We start from the raw sequence: 23,055 nt of genomic DNA, 5'->3' as shown, positions 1-23,055 counted from the left end.
TCTATACAAAAATGTTCTACATAAAATTAAAAATAAAAAAAGTCCTATACATAATTGTTATAAAATCAACTTTTCCAGAGTTACGGAGGGTGAAAAGTGGAGGTTTTCGATACTTTTTAAATTTTTTGGACAATTGATGATGATTTTGGGTGGTGAGGTTGATGTTTCTTCAAGGGCTTATCACTAACATACCGTCGGCCACTGAAATGGCAAATTTGATTTATAAAACACAATCCTGTTAAAAAAAATCAGTAGGAAATTGCCCAAAAAATATAAAAATGATCGAAAACCTCCAGGTTTCACCCTCCGTAACTCTGGAACTGTTGATTTTATAATAATTATGTAGTGGACCTTTTTTGTTTTAAATTTTATGTAGAATATTTTTGTATAGAACATTGTTTACGCTAAAGCATAGTTTTAGAAATATTGACGAAAAACTTTAAAAAAACTACTAATTTACCGACTTCTCCCCCATCTCCCCCCCCCCAAACTGGAAGCTCAAAATGGTGTAACTTTTTACTGAACAATATGTGGACCATATAGAACAATTTGGTGTTGGATGAAAACTTCTACTTTGGATGTTTAGGTTAGGCCTTTTTTGGACCAATTATACTATACTACCTCAGTAACTTTGAAACCGTTCATTTTAGAAGGATTATGCATAGAGCCGTTTTCATTTCAAATTTAATGTAGAACATTTTTGTATAGAAGGTTGTTTATGCTAAATCGTATAGTTTTAGAAATATTTACGAAAAACGTAAAAAACTACGAATTTACCGATTTCTCCCCCCTCTCCCCCCCAAACCCGACGCTCAAAATGGTGTGACTATTCTCTGAACATTATGTGGACCATATAAAACAATTTGGTGTTGGAGGATACCTTTCACTTTGGATGTCTGGGTTTGGGTCTAGTTATACCATACTAAACAGGAATACATGCAGAAGACTGAGGAAGACCTATATCCAACAGTGGATAGATTGATCCAGGTTGAATGATGATGATGATGTTGTTACATGACACCGAGACATGGACTCTGAAGGCTGATATGATCAATCGCCTAGAGACGTTTGAGATGTGGTTGTATAGAAGAATGCTGAGTATACCTTGGACAGCAATGCAGATCAACGAAGCTGTGTTACATAGAGCAAATGTAGTTCGTAAGTTACTGGAAACTATTTAAGTTAAACAATTTCATACTTAGTACATATTCTTTGGAAGAGATCGATATTTCAACATACCATCCTTCAATTTAACATGAAAAGCCAAATCGCGGGCGACAGGGTAATTTTAAAGAAGCAGATGTCATGGCTCAAGAACATTCACGATTGAACAGGAATACGCAATGCCGAATAACTATTCTAATTAGCTGAAGACCGTGAACAACCCACCAATGTAATTATTGCCCCACCAATGTAATTATTGCTAACGTCAACGCTAGAGGAACATAAAATGACACCGAAATAAGAACAAGATTCCCCAGGAATACAAATGTTGGAAGATGGAGTGGATACAAAACTACTTAAATAAACTTCAGAAAAAGATTCCTAGAAAACCATCTGTGTACCTTCGAGTGGTGTGTAATTGTACCTCCTCCAAACTTATGCAGTTTAAATAATATGGTTTAGACTTTGAGCTACATCGACGTAAAATTTTCTTGCGGTATCACGTACCGCATGTCAGTATTTAGGTTGTTACAGTAAAAAGCAGTCCATTCAGTTTTCTTTCGCTATTAGTTTGGCAGCAGGTTCATCCAGTTGTTCTGCTTTCAACATTATTTTACTATTTTTTAGTTACCAATGCTAGTTTTTTTGTAAAACAGCCACAAGTTTGTTAGAATCTCCACCAGTTTTTAATATTATGCATGCGTTCATAATTTTCTTGAAACAATAAAGTTTGTTTTATTTGGAGCAGTATTTCATTCTATTGCATTGTGAATAATCATTCCATAGTTGATGTAAAAATCAAACAAGAATAAAAAACCGCTAAACGCCGTAAAAATGAGTGGCGCATACAATATTCCAGCTACAAAAGATCTATAGAGATACGCTTTAATTACTATTTTTGCTAATTGTAATTTTAATATTTTCTCTCAAAAACAAAACAACGTTAGTCATTCAAACTGCATATTCAAATACGAAGGTTATGGCCTTACCCTGTGACATCTGTTGTTCGTCTATGCGGCAACAAACTGCACCCTCATTAATTAAGTATTTTATCAGACAGTTAATGTGTCAACAGCTAGCTATGCATTCGAAATTGTTTTTCTTAAAACCGTAAAAGTAGACGCCAGACTTGATAGTGATTTATGTGATCATCTGGTCAGGGGAAAAGGAATACAAACATTATCATCGTTTGTGGTTGCTTTCTTTAGTCGCTACGCAGCATGCAAACCATTCACACATACCGACGCGACCCTCTCCGAGAGACCTAAACGAACACATTTTCGTTGCAAAAATAAAATTACCGTTTGTTTTATTATATCCATTCTTAATTAAATTCCGCAACTCACCCATCGGAATATTGGTGACCCTCGCGAGTATTTTAAACCGCCGCGAAAATTTAAAAAAGAGTTAGTGTTAATAATATTACATTTTTGCCGGTTTTTTTAAATACAGTGAATATCGAAAATGACGGACGCTAACACCAGTGCCAATACCAGTGCCTCAGTGGATCGGATTTCAGTTAAAATCCCACCTTTCTGGCCCACGATCCTGAAATATGGTTCCTGCAAGTAGAAAACCAATTTACACTGGCAAATATAACAAGTGACGCAACCAAATTCAACTATATAGTTGCCAATTTAGACACAGCCTACATATTAGAAGTTAGGGACATCATTGTTTCACCACCAGCCACAGAGAGGTATGAAAAATTAAAATCAGAATTAATTAAGAGACTTAGTGCATCACAGCAACAAAAGATTAAAAGACTACTCGAGCATGAAGAACTGGGCGATCGAAGACCTTCGCAGTTCTTACGACATTTACAGTCTTTAGCAGGCACAACGGTACCAGAAAATATTGTAAGGTCTCTGTGGTTAGGTAGACTGCCAGCGTCTACACAGGCTATTTTAGCTACTCAAGCTAAAGCTAGTTTGGACGCAGTTGCCGAGCTAGCTGACACAATATCTGAAGCGATAGCTCCTAGGGCCCACATTTCAGAAGTTTCTAACGCTCTTGAAAGTACCATAGAGAAATTGACAGCCGAATTAGCTGAAATGAAAATCCAGCTATCCAGCTTGTCAAATGCTCAAGCACAAGCTAACACATACCGTCGAAACCGCAGCAACTCAAGAGGCAGACCTTATCCTAGAGACAGGAGCTACAGCAGGGAACGTAATAGTGATATTTGTTGGTACCACTACCGTTTTGGTGACCAGGCTCAAAAGTGCTCTCCTCCGTGCAAGCACCAGGGAAACGTCGCGGGCAGTCGGTAGATGCGGCATCCGATCGAAGCCCAAAGTCTCGCCGCCTTTACGTAACAGACTATGATACAAAAAAACAGTTTTTAGTCGACACCGGTGCCGATCTGTGCGTTTTCCCGCGGAAATATGTACGGGGTGTGCACGCGAAAAGACTTCATACGAACTATACGTGGCCAATGACACTAAAATCGCGACATACGGCTATGTGAACTTGACATTAAACATCGGACTACGGCGTGATTTTACGTGGCGATTCGTAGTGGCGGACATTTCAAAGCCCATTATCGGAGCCGATTTTCTTACCCATTTTGCGCTCCTCGTGGACATTGCTAACCAGTGCTTAGTAGACAGTACGACAACCCTTCGAACAAAGGGACTCGTTAAAGAGTGTTTCGACGGCAGCATAAAGACTATCGCGGAAGCGTCGCGTTACCACGAACTGCTGCTACGATTTCCGGAAATCACGCGACCCGCCGGTATCGTGAAAGACATTCAACATCAAACGAAGCACCACATCGATACAACACCAGGTCCACCCGTTTTTTCAAAGCCTCGATGATTAGCACCTGACAAACTGCAATGGGCTAAAAAAGAGTTCGAAAATCTTCTACGGCTAGGCATCATAAGACCATCGAAAAGTAACTGGTCTACTCCACTGCACATGGTCCCGAAGAAAGGTGAGGAATGGAGACCCTGCGGAGATTATCGACGTCTCAACCAAAAAACAGTTCCAGATCGATATCCAATTCCGCACATCGAAGATTTCGGTCAGGCGCTAGCTGGTAAGACAATTTTCTTTACAATAGATTTAGTGAGAGCATACAACCAGATACCAGTAGCCACCGATGACATACCAAAAACCGCCGTTACCACACCATTTGGGCTATACGAATACTTATATATGCCTTTTGGTTTACGAAACGCAGGACAGACATTCCAGCGTTTTATAGACGAGATTTTACGTCGTCTAGACTTCGCCTACGCCTACATCGATGACATTCTCATTGCATCAGAATCCGAAGAGCAGCATATGTCGCATTTGGAAGAGATTTTCAAAAGGCTCAAGCAGTTTGGCGTTGTGATAAATCCAGCGAAGTGTCAATTCGGCAAAAACGAGATTACCTTTTTGGGATACACAGTATCAGACGGAGGACTCACACCTCCACAAGAAAAAGTAGCAGCTGTACAAAATTTCACTCAGCCAAAAACAGTGAAAGACCTACGCAGATTTCTAGGTATGTTAAACTTCTACCGAAGGTTCATACCCAACGCAGCTGAGCTACAAGCACCACTACATGATGCCCTAAAAGGTAATGTCAAAGGAAAAGCACCAATCGAATGGACACCACAGCGAATCCAAGCCTTTGACGACTGCAAAAACAGTTTAGCTAACGCTGCTTTACTGAGCCACCCTGTAAACGATGTTGATATCTCCATCACTTGTGACGCTTCTGATTTTTGTGCGGGAGCTGTACTACAACAAAAAACGGATACAGGTATGAAATATTTAGCTTTCTTTTCTAAGAAATTCTCACCTAGCGAAAAGAAATATAGTGCATACGACAGAGAACTATTAGCTATATATCTAGCCATAAAACACTTCAGACATATGATCGAAGGCAAGGACATAACGATATACACAGACCAGAAACCAATCACCTTCGCCTTTACTCAGAAGCTAGATAAATGTAGTCCTAGACAGTTTAGATATTTAGACTATATAGGACAGTTTTGCACTAACATTCAGCACATTTCTGGTTTAACAAATATTGTGGCAGACGCACTATCTCGAGTCGATAGCATCAAGAAAGATATCGACATCACTGTCTTAGCTCTCGCACAAGAAACTGATCCAGAACTGCAAACTTTTTTAAGTGAGAAAACATCACTACAAATGAAGAAAATACGCTTTTCCGAACAAAACGTGAGTTTGTACTGTGACATATCAACATCTACAGCCAGACCATTTGTACCGAAACCACTTCGAATGGCAATTTTTCGCACCATGCATAACCTAGCACATCCCGGAATCAACAGTTCTGTGAAGATGATCACACAGCGATATGTTTGGCCATCCATTAAATCAGATGTGAGGAAATGGACTCGAGCGTGTATACAGTGCCAAAAATCGAAAATATCGCGCCACATTGTTTCACCTACTGGAAGTTTCCTACCACCTTCCAGCCGATTCGAACATGTCCACATAGACATTATAGTGATGCCGGTTTCAGAAGGAAACAGATACTGTTTAACATGTGTCGATCGTTTCACACGTTGGCCAGAAGCTTTCCCGATGCCTAATCAAGAAGCAGACACAGTAGCCAGAACATTTTTTTCTGGTTGGATAGCTCGTTTCGGCACTCCCAAGCGCATCACAACAGATCAAGGTCGACAATTTGAATCGCATCTCTTCAAATCAATATGCAAATTAACTGGAACTACCCATTTAAGGACAACCGCCTATCATCCGCAAGCAAATGGTATGGTAGAAAGGTTTCATCGACAGTTAAAGGCAGCAATTCGATGTCATGAAAACATCCGATGGACCGAAAGCCTACCTGCAGTGTTACTGGGCATACGAGCAGCGTGGAGAGAAGATTTAGGTACTTCAGCCGCCGAACTCGTGTACGGAGAACCATTGTGTTTGCCAGGTGAACTATTGTTTTCGTCACAAAGAAACACCGACGACAATGCTCACATTTATTTAAAAACACTTCGAAACCATTTCGAAAACCTCCGTCCTACGCAACCGTCGCATCATGGATCCAAAAGTACCTTCATTTTCAAAGACATGAAAACCACCTCTCACGTTTTCATCCGCCGTGATACAATCAAAAGCAGCTTAGAAAACCCATATCACGGTCCTTTTCCAGTTGTTAAGCGAGATGACAAGACTTTTGTAGTCCGGGTAAACGGGAAGGAATCAACAATTTCCATAGACAGATTGAAACCTGCTTACGAACTTCACGACTCTACCCATCACGAAACAAAAGAAATGACCAGCAAAACAAACAACAACAGACCGAAGAGGAAAGCAAGATTTACTGGAACTTACCAAGAAAATGTTAGTTCAAAGTGAATCAAGTGATTTTTTTTCTTTCTCCTTGTATAAACTTTGCATTATTTTTTTTCCTATTTTCAATTTTCATTATATGTAATTTGTATATATTATATATGCATTCGAAATTGTTTTTCTTAAAACCGTAAAAGTAGACGCCAGACTTGATAGTGATTTATGTGATCATCTGGTCAGGGGAAAAGGAATACAAACATTATCATCGTTTGTGGTTGCTTTCTTTAGTCGCTACGCAGCATGCGAACCATTCACACATACCGACGCGAACCTCTCCGAGAGACCTAAACGAACACATTTTCGTTGCAAAAATAAAATTACCGTTTGTTTTATTATATCCATTCTTAATTAAATTCCGCAACTCACCCATCGGAATAGATCTGATATGAAAATTACGTGGCGCGAAAATGTATTTCATTTTGATGCAAAACAAAATTCTAGTTTTATTTTAAAAGATTTTTCCATAATATTTGCTAAATTTGAAGTAAACGCGCCACAAAAGAGTAACTTTGATACAGTTTGAATTTTGAAACTCTTTTGTGGCGCGTTTACTTCAAATTTAGCAAATATTATGGAAAAATCTTTTAAAATAAAACTAGAATTTTGTTTTGCATCAAAATGAAATACATTTTCGCGCCACGTAATTTTCATATCAGATCTTTTGTAGCTGGAATATTGTATGCGCCACTCATTTTTACGGCGTTTAGCGGTTTTTTATTCTTGTATCAGGAGTTTTTCAAGTTTTTTACAAATTAAATATATGAAGTTGAATGCAATTTTTCTCGATTACACGTTAAGTTTTATAAATGGTCACCTTTGTCGCATTATCTGCCAAATGATCTAGTGTCCATCGAATGTACACTAGATTGTTTTCTAGTCGAAATAGATTGAATAAAAATATTGGGATGGCCGGTAAATTAACTCGGATTGCCCGTTGCAGATCAAATTTAGCGTCGTAACCACTACAACTACATAAACCATTTCGGGAATAATCGTTTTTTGGATTATACTTTTATAGCTTAATAACTTCTAAACGGCTTAACCGATTTTGATCACTAAACATGCTCGAAACGTACTGATAAGTAGTATCTGATGCATCTAAGGTCAAGTATGAAAACTAAAGCTATTACACGAATTATTGAGATTGAAACCCCGTTTTTTCCCATAGGAAAAAAAATTTGATCATATTTATGAAGCATATAACTTAAAGATTCGAATTTTCCCGGATATAAGGTAAACACCGTTAGATTCGTCTAGAGTCCTTCTACAAACGATCAGTTATTGGCGCAATTTGTAGGTTGAAATTTTGAGTAATTGTCGAAAACCCAAAATTTTCAAAGTTTAGTTTTTCAGTTTTTAAGAACTTAATTAAACAAGCTGCATTTTCATATGTAAACATTTTTTAGTATCTCTGATGCTAATCTTTCTATTCTGAAGAAAATGGCATGTTTTATCAAACTACAAAAATTCGTTATTCGCTTTTAACTCCATTTTTTAAAAACTAATTGTTTTAAGCCGGTCAAACTTCTGTAATCTATTAAAAATATATAAATAAAAAATACGGAATAAGGTCGATGACTAATTTTAATTAGGGTGGTAATTAGAGGGTTGTTTCCAATAACTTTTTGACTAAAAAAATAGGGACTGGCATTCTATTCATTATTAGTCACTTAATTTTTAAGCTACAGATTTATTTTTTATTTTTGAACATAAATGTTTTTAAACAGTTAAAATTAGTTTCTAAAAAGTATCCTCGAAAAATGCATAGTCTTTCCGTCTTTTGACTTTGAAGCTATAATATTTAATATTTGACGAAGAAAAGCTAACATATAATAAAGTACAGCTCGATTACTATTATTGGTCTTAAAGAAAATTAAAAAAAAAACTTTCTCCTTTAAAAGGTATATATTCGTTAAGTAAAGTTGTTCTGATAAAACAAAAACTTTTTGAGTTATTAGCAGAAAACTGATTAATACCATTGATTTTTTTGATATAAAACTAACACTTTCAATAACCAATAAATAGAAAACTATTAATTTTATCAAAAAAATGAATAAAACATTTTTTGCTTACAATTAATATTTTTACCAACATTTGCGGTCAAAATATAATAAAAAATTTCCACCCCCAAGATGGGGTGGCAACCACCTCATCGTAAAGACGTCTTTCGGCATCATATAGATTTTCATCCTTAGACTTTCCACTACTTATTGTCAAATTTTCAAGCAAATCGATCCATTCTGTAAAAATTGCGAAGTGAAAGTTTCAGTTCCTGAACTAATTATACGTTTGGAGCTCTATAACTTCTGAACAGCTTAACTGATTTTGATCAATAAACATGAGTTTGAAACGTATTGACAAGTAGTATCTGATGCATCCAAGATTAAGTATGATAACTGAACGTATTACAGGAATTATTGAGCTTGAAAAACCTTTTTTCCCGTAAGAAATAGATTGAATCATACTTATGAAGCCTATAACTTAAAAATTAGAATTTTCCCAGATATGAGGTATACACCGTTAGATGCATCTAGAGACCTCCTATAAAAGCTTAGTTATTGGCGCAATTCGTAGGTTGAAATTTTGAGTAATTGTCGAAAAACCAAAATTTTCAAAGTTTAATTTTTCAGTTTTTCGGCTATGGTGAGCAGTGTGGATGTCTCAGGTTCATCACTTAAGCACCATTTGAAAGCTTAACTCAACCTTATTGATTTGGTTTATTTGCGGTTTTCCTGTCTCTCCTTGAACCCAAGATATATACGCCCAAAAAATATGCTATTTTGTATTTACCTAGTCCTCTAGCTGGCTTACGGGTAGTCAGAAGTCAAAAATTAGACCGGTTCTGAATCGGCCCTCACACCTTCTTGAAACACAGAAAAAAAAATTCAGATCGGTGTAACTTTTCCACACACATAAAAACATACATACATACAAACATATCCACAAACATTTTCCCTTTTTTAAATAAAAATTGAGTTATAATTCTGAGCGCGATAACTTTTGAATGGTATAACCGATTTTCGAAATTGAACATGCGTTGGAAAGGTAATAATATGTGCTATCAGAAGCCGCAAAGGTCGGGCTTAAGTTTTTGAAATTTTTGGGAGTTTTGGGGATGAGAACGAAAAACAGACTCTTAATGGGAAGGGTCGTAAAATCCACACCCTTGGACCAATATGGAGATGTAACATATGGATGGATGAGTCTTTTCATATACTTTAAGGTGGGATTTGGCTCAATTTTCAGTTCAGTCAGGTTTAGAAAATCGAAAATTTCGTGTGTGTATATAGTGTCGCGTGTAGGGGTGTTGTGCGCCACTGGTGAGAACTGCCGTTCTCTGTGGATACAGAGATTTAAGATACATTCATATTAAAAACAAACGAGAATAGACAAAGGTATGACATGACATACCTCATGTCAGTGTCTACATTCTGAAACATCCACGTCAGTAGTTAAGGGTTAATTAACCCTTATTATTTCTAACGTAAGGATATTTTACGGCAGCTTGAGCGTCTAGACAGCAGAGTCATAGTGTGAACAACGATTAAATGATTCCAAATGTTGTTAAAAAACGTTGATGGTACCTTATAGTTCAGAGAAATAAGGAAAAAAAATATCCTGTTGGTGACCCAACCCCCTTCACGCCCAAACCAAATTTCTTGAGTAGTATGGACATCTATATTAATAAGCTATATGTTTCCTGCAGCCGATTTTGATGATATACATAGCTATAAACAAATGAAGATAAAAAAAGGTAAATTTTTGCTTTTTTCTTCTATAACCAAAAAGTTAACTATTTTAAACAAATTTGAAAGTAAGACACTCATAAATCGTATAAAAAACTTCAATATGGCGTTTGCTGAATATGTCTATCCATATTGGTTGCTTAGAAAATTGAAAAAAACAATCATAAATTTTGAATATTTATAAATATTCATAACTTATGTAAAAATTAACTTAGAACGTTCTTATTACACGAAATGCTGAGACTTCTGGTGCTTAAATTATACCCTAAATTTCAAAGCAATTGATGAAGTCAGAAAATGATGAAGTTACACTAATGCTTTGGATAGTTTATGAAAGAAGAAGATTTATACTATTAATTTAATTAAAACAAAATGACAAAAAATAATTCTAAATACTGCAAAATTATTTTGCAAATACGTGTGAATTAAAAAAAGGGGGGGGGCTAACTTCGCCCCTAATTATTCTAGGACAATTGTTTTATTTTCTAAATGTGTATAAAAATTCAGTCTTTCCAAATATGAAAAAATAATTTTTCTACGGGTAACGGTTAAAAAGTTATTCTAATTGTTTATAAATAAGCAAAAAATCGACGTGTTTTTGCAAAATAATTTTACACTGTTTAAAATTACTTTTTTGACTTTTTTTTTTAAATTAAGTCAATAGTATAAAAATGTTCTTCCATAAACTGTCAGAAGTCTTACTGTAACCTCACAATTTTCTGACTTTTAGTGTTGCAAAAAAGATGAATTTGGGACAAACAAATTAAATAACTTTTAAACTATTTGACCAATTGCTTTGAAATTTAAATAGTCCAGAAAGCCACTGCGCATCCGCTAGGAAAATTATTCTAATTCGGATTTTTTGCACAATCTTACTCAAAAAGGACCCCTTTTAACAAATTTGCATGTTGCCAGGACCAAAAGTCGGTCAAAAATTTTTTAAACGTTTTTTTTTTGTTTTTTTCCTAAAAATTTTTTTTTTGCATGGAACAAAATTTTGTTAGGTTTTTTTAATAATTCCAAACAGAAAAGGTCTTTAGTGACTTTTCTCTAAAGTTGATAGTTTTTGACATATAAGCGATTAAAAATTGAAAAATTGCGAAATCGGCCATTTTTAACCCTCAAAAACTATGTGAAAAACTGAAAATTTGAATGTTGCCAAGGTAGGTAGGTATTCTTTAAACATCTATTAATGAAATCCCGAAGAGTTTTTTGCAATACAATATTAAAAACTCCTTTGGTTTTTAATTGCTAATCAAGCGTGCGCGACACTATTTTCCACCGACAGTATGGTGCAAATGAAAGGAATAAATTCGTTATTTCGTAAACCGGTGACTTTAAGGAAAAATCCCAAAACAAGTCGGTTTTTAATTTTAAGTTATGATATTGTGGTATATATAGTATACTAGTGACGTCATCCATCTGGGCGTGATGACGTAATCGATGATTTTTTTAAACGAGAATACGGGTCGTGTGCTGGCTCATTTGAAAGGTTCTTCAATTCTCTATTCAGTAATATAAACATGTACATAATTATTTATACAGGGTGTCCAAAAAATTTTTATTAAATGAAATCATTTGGCAAATTGACAAAAAAATTAAATTATTGGACTCCCTGTATAAATAATTATGCAAATGTTTATATTTCTGAATAGAGAATTGAAGAACGTTTCAAATGAGCTAGCACACGACCCCTATTCTCATTTAAAAAATAATCGATTACGTCATCACGCCCAGATGGATGACGTCACTAGTATACCATATATGTCACAATATCATAACTTAAAAATAAAAATCGACCTGTTTCGGAATTTTTCCTAGTCGCCGGTTTACGAAATGACGAATGTATAGTTTAAGTAACCAATACAGTGAAATGGGTCAGATTTGTCAGTCCTGTTAGTTCCCCTTTAATATAGTTCGGAGGCTGGTTGTTTTTTCTTGTGATTAAATATGTAATTAAAAATATTTATTTTTACTTAGATATACCGTTAAAGCAGGACATATCGTATGTACTAAAATTAATTATTAATTAATAAATTAATCTTAAATTAAACAACATTTTACACTCCATTATCGAGCTTTAAATCACACACCTATACTCCAGTAAGACATACTACTGAACTAAAAGTTTTGTAAAACTTGTAAATGTCTGAGGGGACCGATTATGTGGGTGTGAAAAACAGATGTCATCAAACGAACCGCCTCTTAAAACATCTTTGACAAAGAATACCAAATTTTGCCGACCTTAAAGCTGTTTCACAATATAAATTTCTCGAACTATATTCCTTTCATTTGCAGCATACTGCATACACATGCAACGGTGGAAAATAGTGTCGCGCACGCTTGATTAGCAATTAATAAACAAAGGAGTTTTGAATACTGTATTGCAAAAAACTCTTCGGGATTTCATCAATCGATGTTTAAAGAATATCTACCTACCTTGGCAACATTCAAATTTTCAGCTTTTCACATAGTTTTTGAGGGTTAAAAATGGCCGATTTCGCAATTTTTCAATTTTTAATCGCTTATATGTCAAAAATTATCACCTTTAGCAAAAAGTCACTAAAAACCTTTTCGGTTTGGGATGATCCAAAAAACCTAAAAAAATTGTTCCATGCAAAAAAAATAATTTTAGGAAAAAAACAAAAAAAAAAACGTTTAAAAAATTTTTGACCAACTTTTGGTCCTGGCAACATGCAAATTTGTTAAAAGGGGTACTTTTTGAGTAAGAATGTGAAAAAAAACCGAATTAGAATAATTTTCCTAGCGGATGCGCAGTGGCTTTCTGGACTAAAAATATAATTTAAGCACCAGAAGTCTCAGCAATGCGTCTAATAAGAAGTTTCAAGTTAATTTTTACATAAGTTATGAATATTTATAAAAACTCAAAATTTATGATTTATTTTGTAATTTTCTAAGCAACCAATAAGGATAGACATATTCAGCGAACGCCATATTGAAATTTTTAGAGGATTTATGAGTTTATTACTCTCAAATTTGTTTAAAATGCTTAACTTTTTGGTTAGAGACGAAAATAGCGAAAATTTACCGTTTTTTGTTCTTCATTTGTTTATAACTATGTATATCATCAAAATCGGCTGCAGGAAACATAAAGGTTAGGAGAATTGTAGATTTTTGAAAACGTCACAGTTGACAGTTTTTAATTTTTGCTAAAAAAACCTCATCAAACCTAATTTAGTGTGAAAACAGTTGTTAATTCTTGTTAATTTTTTATTTATCGTTGATAAGAAGTCGAGGTCCGCTGGGATGAACAGCCTCGGCTTCTTTTCGCAGTGAATATCTGTTGTGAATTTTGTTGTGTTTGACATTTGATTTTTTGGAAGAAAACTTAAAAAAGACAAATCTGTGATTATCGTTCGAGGTGAACGGACGACTCATCCAAAGGGTAAGGGCCAAAACTATCTATATTTCCCTGTTAATTTCTAATTTGCATCGACTGGCATAGATTTTAAATTCGTCAATCTGCCGCATAAGATGGAGGAAGAAGTTCCTCCCGATCCTCCTCCACCACCTGACCCTCCTAATAAAATCAACCAACATGAATGTCAATCTCAACCTCCAATTATTCAGAAAAGTCTTAAAGGAAAAAAACAAATACTATTTTCGGAGACCGACATAGGTCCTTATGAAGTATTTGTCCAGGGTCAGGATAAAAATATTGGAGATTACCACGTGTTAAGTATAGCTAAATCTATTTCTGTTTTAAAAATTAAAGACATCACGAAAATCAGTAGAAAAGGTAAAAACAGGATAGGGGTATTATTTGCCACTAGAAAAGCAGCCAACGATTTCGTTGTGAGGAAAGATTGGGAAGCCCTAGGGTATGACGTGTTCATTCCATTTCATCAGATTTCTTGTAGGGGTATAGTAAGGGGAGTTAATAAAAGATTCACAGAGGAAGAAATAAAGGAGGCATCAGAAACCAACTTGGCTTTATGTAAGATATTAAGTGTAAAGCGAATGAACCGGAGAGTACAAGTGGATTCAAAGGTTGAATTTGTCTCCACGGGAACTATTAGCATAACTTTTTCAGGAAAAACTATTCCTAAAGAAATTTCCATATATCAACTACCAATGAGGGTCACACCATTCATCAGCCCTGTTCTTCAATGTGGAAATTGCTTACTTTATGGCCATTCTACGAACCAATGTAGAGGAAAAAAGAAATGTGCTAGATGCGGAAGTTCTCATGAGGATTCTTCATCTAATACGTGTACAAAATATTGCATTTTCTGCAAATCTTCTGACCATGAATCAAATAGTCGTAATTGTAGAGAGAGAGTCAGACAAAAAGATATTAAGGATCTAATGTCCTTTTCTAATCTATCTTTCTATGAGGCAAGTCAGCAGGTTCCTAGGATCCATAATATTTCATCTTTAAACATAAACGATTTCCCCCCCTTACATAGCGATCAGAATAATTCTAATGGCATCTTACCAAAAGAGAGGAGGTCTGCAGCCTCAGCTCAATATTCAAAACCTTTTAGTCAAGTCACTCAATCTCCACCAAAAAGAAGAAGACCTTCAATACAAGAAAATACAGGTTATGATAAAATCTCCCACCAAAGACTACTTATTAATCCATCAGGTAGAAGAATAAATGAGCCTTCGACTTCAAAATTCAATCCTGCTCACTCTGATTCTCAAATCACTAACTCACAATCTTTATCCCAACTTCATTTGGATTTCAATCAGGCCATGTCTATGCTGAACCAATCTCACAGGGAGCTCGTCATGACCTTCATTGGGGACTTAATAAACTCAAAATCATACTCCATTCCTTACAATATGGCAGATCTAAAGACTAGCATAAACAAAAGTGTATCACCTTTCAATACAAATGTAAACCAGGGTCGGAGGGGAATAGAGGATCTCGAGCCTGAGGATTCGAGATCTTTTGACTCCTTGGTCTAGCAAACATACTCTTTATAATGAATCCTAACACTCCGATAACTATTATTCAGTGGAATATACGTTCGTATAACACTAATTCTGACAATCTAAAAATCCTTATAAAAAACCTTAACCCAGATATAATCCTTATTAGCGAATCTTGGCTCTCAAACCAACATGTTATAAGATGTAGAGGGTATCAAATAATCAGAAAAGATCGAGAGGATGGCTATGGCGGATTAATTACTCTTATCAAAAATAATATTGATTATAGGGAAATTCAAATTGCCAATCCAGGCTTCAATCATGATGTCCAATTCCAACTCACATTTCTCCCTAACTTTAATTTGAATATTCTTAATATATACTGTCCACAAGACAACTCTATCTCCAAATCCAACTGGTTTTCCCTTGTTAAATTACTTAATAAGCCATTTTTAATCATGGGTGATCTAAATTGTAATCATAAGGCATGGGGTAGTTCTAGAGACAGTCACAATGGTAGGATTATTTTTGATTCTTTGGAGGAACTTGAGCTAGTATTTCTCAATGATGGGTCCCCAACTAGACTGGTGGCCCCAGGAGGCAGTAAGTCGGTAGTAGATCTAACAATGGCATCAGTCGATGTGGCAGCCAGTGTGGGCAAGTGGTCCACTATTTCAGATACTGGAACTAGTGACCACTTCCCCATAATATGTCAGATAGGTGTATGTCCTCAATCACCCCCGCATTCATGTAAAAGAAGAAATCTAAAGAAAGCTGATTGGTCTACTTATCATAACAATTTAAACAGCATTTTCTTAGCTTCTCCCAGGGAAGATTACGAATTTTTTACTAACTCCATATCATCGGTAGCTGATGAAACAATACCTTGGCTTCACCCTCCTAATAATTCCAAATACCACATTCCATGGTGGGATGACTCATGTGCTGAAGTCGTCTCTGCGAGAGTGTCTGCCTTAAAAAAATTTAAAAATATCCCCTCAATGGAAAACTATATCGAGGCTAAAAAGAATATAGCCAAATCAAGAAAATTCCTAAAATCAAAACGTAAAAATAGTTTCAGACTATTTTGCAGTAAATTAAATAGAAACACTCCTCTAAAAGTTGTGTGGGAGAAAATTAATAAGGTATCGGCTTCGAAACCTTCAATATATACACAATTGCCCTCTACTCCTATATCCCACGAAATTCTATGTTGCTTAACCCCCCTTTCTGCTGTCAATAAAGTATTGGTTAGATCTCCTCAAGCCCTAGAACCGCCATTTGCTCTCGACGAGTATCAGAACTCCCTCTCAATTAAATCTGACTCGGCTCCTGGTTTGGATCAGATTTCCTACTCAATGTTAAAAAATCTTCCCGTTGTTGGATCTTTGTTATTAATTCAACTTTTCAATGAAAGTCTTAGAACGGGTATAGTTCCTGTTCAGTGGAAACAATCAGTAATTTTACCTATAATCAAAATAGATAAAGATTGTAATAATCCGTTAAACTTTAGACCAATAGCTCTTTCTTCATGTGTAGGCAAAATGCTCGAAACTCTTATAAAGAATAGAATAGAGTGGATTGTGGAACATAATAAGATTTTTAATCCACTACAACTAGGATTTAGAAGGGGTAGAGGTTGTACGGAATGCCTTACATACCTCACCTCAACAATTCAAATAGGCTTCGCTCAAAATCAATACACTGTTGGCATATTTCTAGATATCTCTTCTGCTTATGATAATGTCAATATATCACTCTTGTATTCCAAATTATTAAAGTATAACATTCCAACCCAACTGGCTAATTTGATTTTCTGCCTTCTAAATGATAGAGAGCTATTTGTCAAAGACAAACTGGGACAAACCCATGGCCCAAGAAAATCAAGTCTGGGACTACCCCAAGGTTCCCCATTAAGCCCTATCCTCTTCAACCTATATTGTCTTTCCCTGTATAATTTAATCCCCTCTTCATGCAAACTAATTCAGTATGCAGACGATTTGGTTCTTCTGATTAGAGGGAGTGATATTAATGAATTGGTAATTAATGTAAATAAATTATTGATTCAGATGGAATCATGGTTGCTAGACCACAATTTAAATCTGTCTAAGAACAAATCTTCTGCAATATTATTTACAAAAGGAAACACGAAAATCTCTCCCCCTAACGTAATATTTTGTAACCAGAATATTGGTTGGGTGGATTCAGTCAAATACCTGGGGGTAAATATTCAAAAAAACTTAAAGTGGAATTCATATGTAAACTCAATAGAACTAAAAGTAAATCGTGGCCTGAATGTGATGAGAGCTCTTTGTGGGACTTATTGGGGAAGTGATCCAAAAACCTTACAAATTGTACACAATGGTCTGATTCAGAGCCATCTGGACTATGGCTGCCAGGTAATTTTCGATTGTCCAACTTCCTTAATTAAAAGATTGGAGAAACTAAAATACAAAAGTATCCGAATTATAACTGGATGCATGAAATCTACCCCTATTCATGCTCTCTTAAGTGAAAGTGGTCAGATCTCGCTTAAATCTAGATGGGAATGGCTTAGCTCTAAATTTATATTAAAAAATTTAATGTTAATTGGCAACCCAATTATTTCCGCTCTCGACCTGTTAGACTTGGCAATTCAAAGGAACCAAAATCATTGGAAAAACAGAAGTATTCCATTTCTAGTGCTTTTAAAAAACAAATTTAAAAGTACTTATCCCAACTTATATTTAAGTGACTTATACCCATGCCATAACTTTGAACTAGACCATCAATTATCAACAATTCCAATCATAAATATCCAATCTAATCGTTCAGATGAACTTGCCTCAGTTCAACTCCAAAAAATAATTCTAAATAAACCTAGTCACACCAAATTCTTCACGGACGGCTCGGTTGATGATGAAGGATCAGCAGGCTTTGGTGTCTTTAGCCGAGAGATCAACTATTCTTATACCAGTAAACTACCTAAGTATACCCAAATATGTACGGCTGAGATTGTCGCAATTAATCATGCCCTCCAAATTATTTTGAAAAATGGGATTAAACAAGCAATCATCTGCTCGGACTCTAAAAGTGCCTTACAGAAAATAGGCAGATCAACCTATTCTATGGAAACAGAACATTCATCGTTCATGACCAAGAGAGGCATCACTGAAGCGAAAGAAAATAACGTTAATATTAGTCTGGCATGGATTCCAGGACACTCGAATATTAAAGGGAACATGGTGGCTGATAAACTAGCTAATATAGGTAGAACCTTAAATGTAGCTGCTGATATCACTCTTCACTATTCCAACTTTCTACCAGACATCAAGCATTCCATCTGGAATCGGTGGAAGCAAGAATGGCAGGGGAAAAATCGAAATAATTCATTTTACTCTAAAATTGTAGGTCAGATAGATAAACTCCCCTGGTACCACAATTTTGCATACCAAGACAGAAGACATATAACCACCATTATTAGAATGAGGACAGGTCATTGTGCTACTCCAGTTCACCTATTCAGGATAGGAGTAAAAGATGACCCATATTGTGACTGTGGCCGAGTTGGGTCCTTAAATCATCTGATTTTTGAGTGCCCTATAAATATGTCACCCAATTTTGACCTATATAAAGAATTAGCCAAGACAAATATCCCTACTCCCATTGAAATTTGCCTACTTATGTCCAACCTTAATCCACGTAGGATTAACCTGATCCTTAAATTCCTTAACTTAGCCAAACTTAATTTATAAATTAATCAATTCCCAAATTTGAATTAAAAAAATTAAGAAGATAAAGATATAAAAAGATATTGGACCTCCAAATGATAAAAGTCTTAACCCTTATGGTATAATATTGCCTTTCCTGTAGGGACTGTCTGGCCCTATACGAAGATGTTCCTGCTAATATATATTTAAAAAAAAAAAAAATTGAGGCTTTAACATATATATTTGGAAATATTCGACTGCCCAGAGCAAGACAAGAGTATTTCCCTGGTGTAAGCTGGGCGAATTATCCCGAGGGATATAACCCAATAAAGGAAGAAGAAGAAGAAGAACATAAAGGTTATTAATATAGATGTCCATACTACTCAAAAAATTTTGTTTCGGCCTGGAGGGGGATGTGTCACGAGAAAAATCTTATTTCTCTGGACTATTAATTTTGTGTAATAATTCATAACACCAGAACCTGTTTCTGATGGCACCGCTACAACAGTTACAGTCAGATTAAAAAATAAACTATTTTTTTTTGCATAAACTGGTATTGGGTAAATCCTAATATTATTATATCTTACTGAAATTAGTATAAAGTGGTAAATATATGCCATAGCTGTTTAATATAGTATTATACTAGGTACTTTCTTTTAAAGTATAGTGTGACATGTTTGTTATTTTTGTTATTTTAGCTTTCGTTTCGCACTCACAAGGATATTATCAAGGTAGGGGTTTATTTTTTTGTATTCAGGGTCAATTTTACACTCATTTTTACATATGAGTGAAATTAATTGTTCATAATATGCTAATATCTACATAATCATTGAGGATACGGGTTAACAATTCTTAGATCTAGAGATAAACTCACTTGATATAAACTAATAAATTTAGAGCTGAACTTTATTTATTTAAATTAAAATGTCTCTACATCTTACGTCAACATTAAAATTGTGACACACATCATGGCGTCTTTTTCAAATCATTTGTCTCAGGAAATCAGTCTGAAACCTTTTTTGTTTTACAACTAATTAGTTGAGTAGTTTTTCGTATTCTACAGTTTTTCTTCATTAAACACTTTTCTTAATCGTTTGTGTCAAATCTGTAGACGTTAATTTTACTGCCTTTTGTTTAATGCAAATGAATGAAAATTTGCAGACATATTCATTCTCGGGAACGATACACGAATAGTCAATATTTTTTTTATGTTTATTAATTGTTTAAATAAAAAAGAATGTGTGTGTACTTTGTACGCACGTAAGAAGTTATACTTCTACTATATGATTTCAGCGAAATAAAATACTTTTAACAGTTTATTTTTATTTTTATAAATATTAAACTGATTTTAACGGACCTGTCGATCCGTAGTCGAATGCTGTACCAATGAGGCTACGAAGGCATTGTTTTGACCGTTTCTCGGGCATTATGACAAACCACGGTAAAAAATAGACGAATGAAATATTAAATAAAAATGTTTTAATAATACGTATTACCTAACTCCCTAGGAAGACAAATCCAAGGACACAAAAATTATAATAAATATATATACTAAAAACACTAATATATATTTTTCCACACCTTTTTTTGGACTGACACATGTAACTTAAAAGATTTAGCAATGAACAACATACACTGTCTCTGTGCGCATGCGCGCAGAATAATAAAAATTCACTCCCTATGGCGCCTAAAGAAGTATAACTTTAAAAACACACCCCCCCTGTGGCTCAGTGGTAAGAGAGCCTACCTTTGGATCGAAAAGTCCGAATGGTCGTGAGATCGAATCTCACCAGGGTCAGAAATTTTTCATTTGTTAAAAATTAATAAATGAAAATAGTATATGTCCTTGTGTGATCGGTACTCACCGGAGGGACCGCAGACGTTCGGATACAATTAGCGTCTCTTTGCAAAGACAATGACGTCGACTTTGCAAAGTAACAAGACACTTACTCAAACAACACACTGCAAAAATTCACCGTACCTACCATGCCAATGCCAATTTGTCGAAGAATTAGCTAAACAAAAAAAAATAAAAAAACGATAATAATGAAAAATGTTTAAATTCTCTTGTTTTTTACAATGAAGAGATTGAAGCTTCTACAGATGTAGCTAATTATATAAACTATACATAATTTTACTTTTTACGTTAATTGCTTAAGATATGCTTCATAAATAAACAATAAAGTTTCAAATTTTTTGCCAATTCCGACTACTTTCATGTTTGTACATCATATTTTTTATTATAGATACATATATTTTAATAAACATGACGATATATTGTAATGTTTAAAAATTGTAAGACTAAAAAGTAAAAAATCAACAAAAACATGAAAAAAAATCTCGTCACTCAACTAATGAAACGCTTTTCTTAATTACGAGTGACTAAAATTAAAAATATAAAAAAATCAACTAAAAAGCAAAAAATAAAAAAATCAAACTCGAAGGATTATTCGAAAAAAAACTGTTAGACAGAAGAAATATACAAAAATCTCAAACATTCGTTAAAAAATTGAAAAAATCTAACACATTCGTTAAAGAAAAGCGTGGAGCGAAAACCGTTTATTCGATGAAGAAGCGCCCCACGCTTTTCTTTAACGAATGTGTTAAATTTTTTCAATTTTTTAACGAATGCGTGAGATTTTTAATCTGTCTAATAGTTTTTTTAGTATAATCCTTGGAGTTGGAATTTGTTTTATTTTTTGTTTTTTGGTTGATTTTTTTATAATATTTTTAATTTTAGTCACTCGTAACTAAAGAAAAGCGTTTCTTAAATTTTTTTTCATATTTTTTTATTATTTCCTATTTTTGCATAAGACTCTCCAGTCGCACTTTAACTTCAATATTTCTTCTTCTTTTCCTATCTCACGATAAGCAATACTATTTATATAATAGTATTTATATACTATTTATTTATTTATTTATCCCTTTGGAAGATTTTCAATCCATCTTTTACTGGGCCAGGAGATACTTCTAGCGTTTGGTGGTTTTTTGCTTTCTATTTCGACAACTCTAGTATTCTCCTATACTGTTGTACGGAGTTGAGTCGTGGACTCTCACAGACGCCGCCTGCAAGAAAATTTAGGCTTTCGAAATGTGACTTTATCATCGAATCCTGAAGATATCTTATATTGACCACGTTGCTAATCAGTTTTGTTAAGAATACTAAACGAAAAAGAACTGTTAACCACAATAAAACAGCCAAAATCGAATACTTCGATCACATCATGAGGAACAGCCAGAAATATAGACTGTTGCATGTAATCTTACAGGGAAAGTAGAAAGAAAACGAGGACCAGAAAGGTGAAGGATTTCCTGGCTGAATAATTTACGTACGTGGTTCAACCCAACGACCACAAATCTTTTCACAGCAGCAATGTGCAAAGTACAGATTACCATGATGGTGGCCTACATCCGAAGCGGATGGGCACTACAAGAAGAAGCGTTCTTCTAAAGTCACCTTCTAAAGGGGCCGTGCATTTCTGCGTAGGCGTCCACCGTACATTGTTTTGTCAGATAAAATATTAGATATTCAGGATTAAAGTATTCTGCTTTAACAGCATTGCGAAGCATTTCATAGCTGTGGATTTCTGTCCATTGGCGAATATTACGCAGCCATAACTTATTTTGAGGTCCTATACCTATCTTACCCTCTATCTTTCCTTCGAGTACCAGTTTCTGAAAAATGTATCGTTTTTCTCGTCATTATGTGCACTAAATATACAGTCTTCTTACTTTTTATGTAATCATAAGTTCCCTTTCCTGGAAACCCGCTCTTCTTAATACTTCCTCCTTCCTCATTTCTGATGTCTGACACTGTTTTTCCATGATATTTTAAACATTAGACGCAGGTACCACATTTAAAAAACTCAAGTTTGTTAATGGACCTGGTCTTTACGTCCACGCTTAAACAACTTTTCAGTGCATTTTGAAACCAACTATATATTATGCTTGTATCTAAAAGAATCTTCAGCTAGGGTTATTTATTTAAATTTTCAGGACTTTGTATCAGGTAGTGTAGTGTCGTGGTAGTGGATTTATAGATGTTAAATAATTTCCAAGTTCTGCCATTTCTGATATACCCTGACCATCAAGTCATAACGACTATGTTTTTCTGTTGTCTATGGCCTAAAATACACATAGTTTCAAAAGTTTTGCTCCTCCTTCTCTATCTGTTCTTCTTCGTAAGGATGTAGTAGCGTCATGTAAGTCGTTTGACTATTTCT

General features: G+C 34.9%; 2 protein-coding genes across 2 annotated transcripts in view; both read left to right on the top strand.

Moving 5' to 3' along the window:
- The first annotated feature begins 995 nt into the window (after window positions 1-995).
- On the top strand, window positions 996-3,437 carry LOC126883623 (uncharacterized). Its single transcript, XM_050649275.1, has 2 exons — window positions 996-1,158; window positions 2,806-3,437. The coding sequence occupies exons 1-2, from the start codon at window positions 996-998 to the stop codon at window positions 3,435-3,437; spliced, it is 795 nt and encodes a 264-aa protein (XP_050505232.1).
- A 15,961-nt stretch (window positions 3,438-19,398) lies between these two features.
- LOC114330247 (serine protease snake-like) overlaps window positions 19,399-23,055 on the top strand; it is a 59,173-nt gene continuing 55,516 nt past the window's right edge. Inside the window, exon 1 of the mRNA XM_028279570.2 lies at window positions 19,399-19,563. Within this exon, the coding sequence (XP_028135371.2) occupies window positions 19,506-19,563 (58 nt within the window). The 5' untranslated portion in view covers window positions 19,399-19,505. The remainder of the gene's footprint in view (window positions 19,564-23,055) is intronic.

The sequence above is a fragment of the Diabrotica virgifera genome, chromosome 4 (genome assembly GCF_917563875.1).
Source record: "Diabrotica virgifera virgifera chromosome 4, PGI_DIABVI_V3a".
NCBI classification, from domain to species: domain Eukaryota; kingdom Metazoa; phylum Arthropoda; class Insecta; order Coleoptera; family Chrysomelidae; genus Diabrotica; species Diabrotica virgifera.
This window is presented reverse-complemented; position numbering and strand designations above follow the sequence as displayed.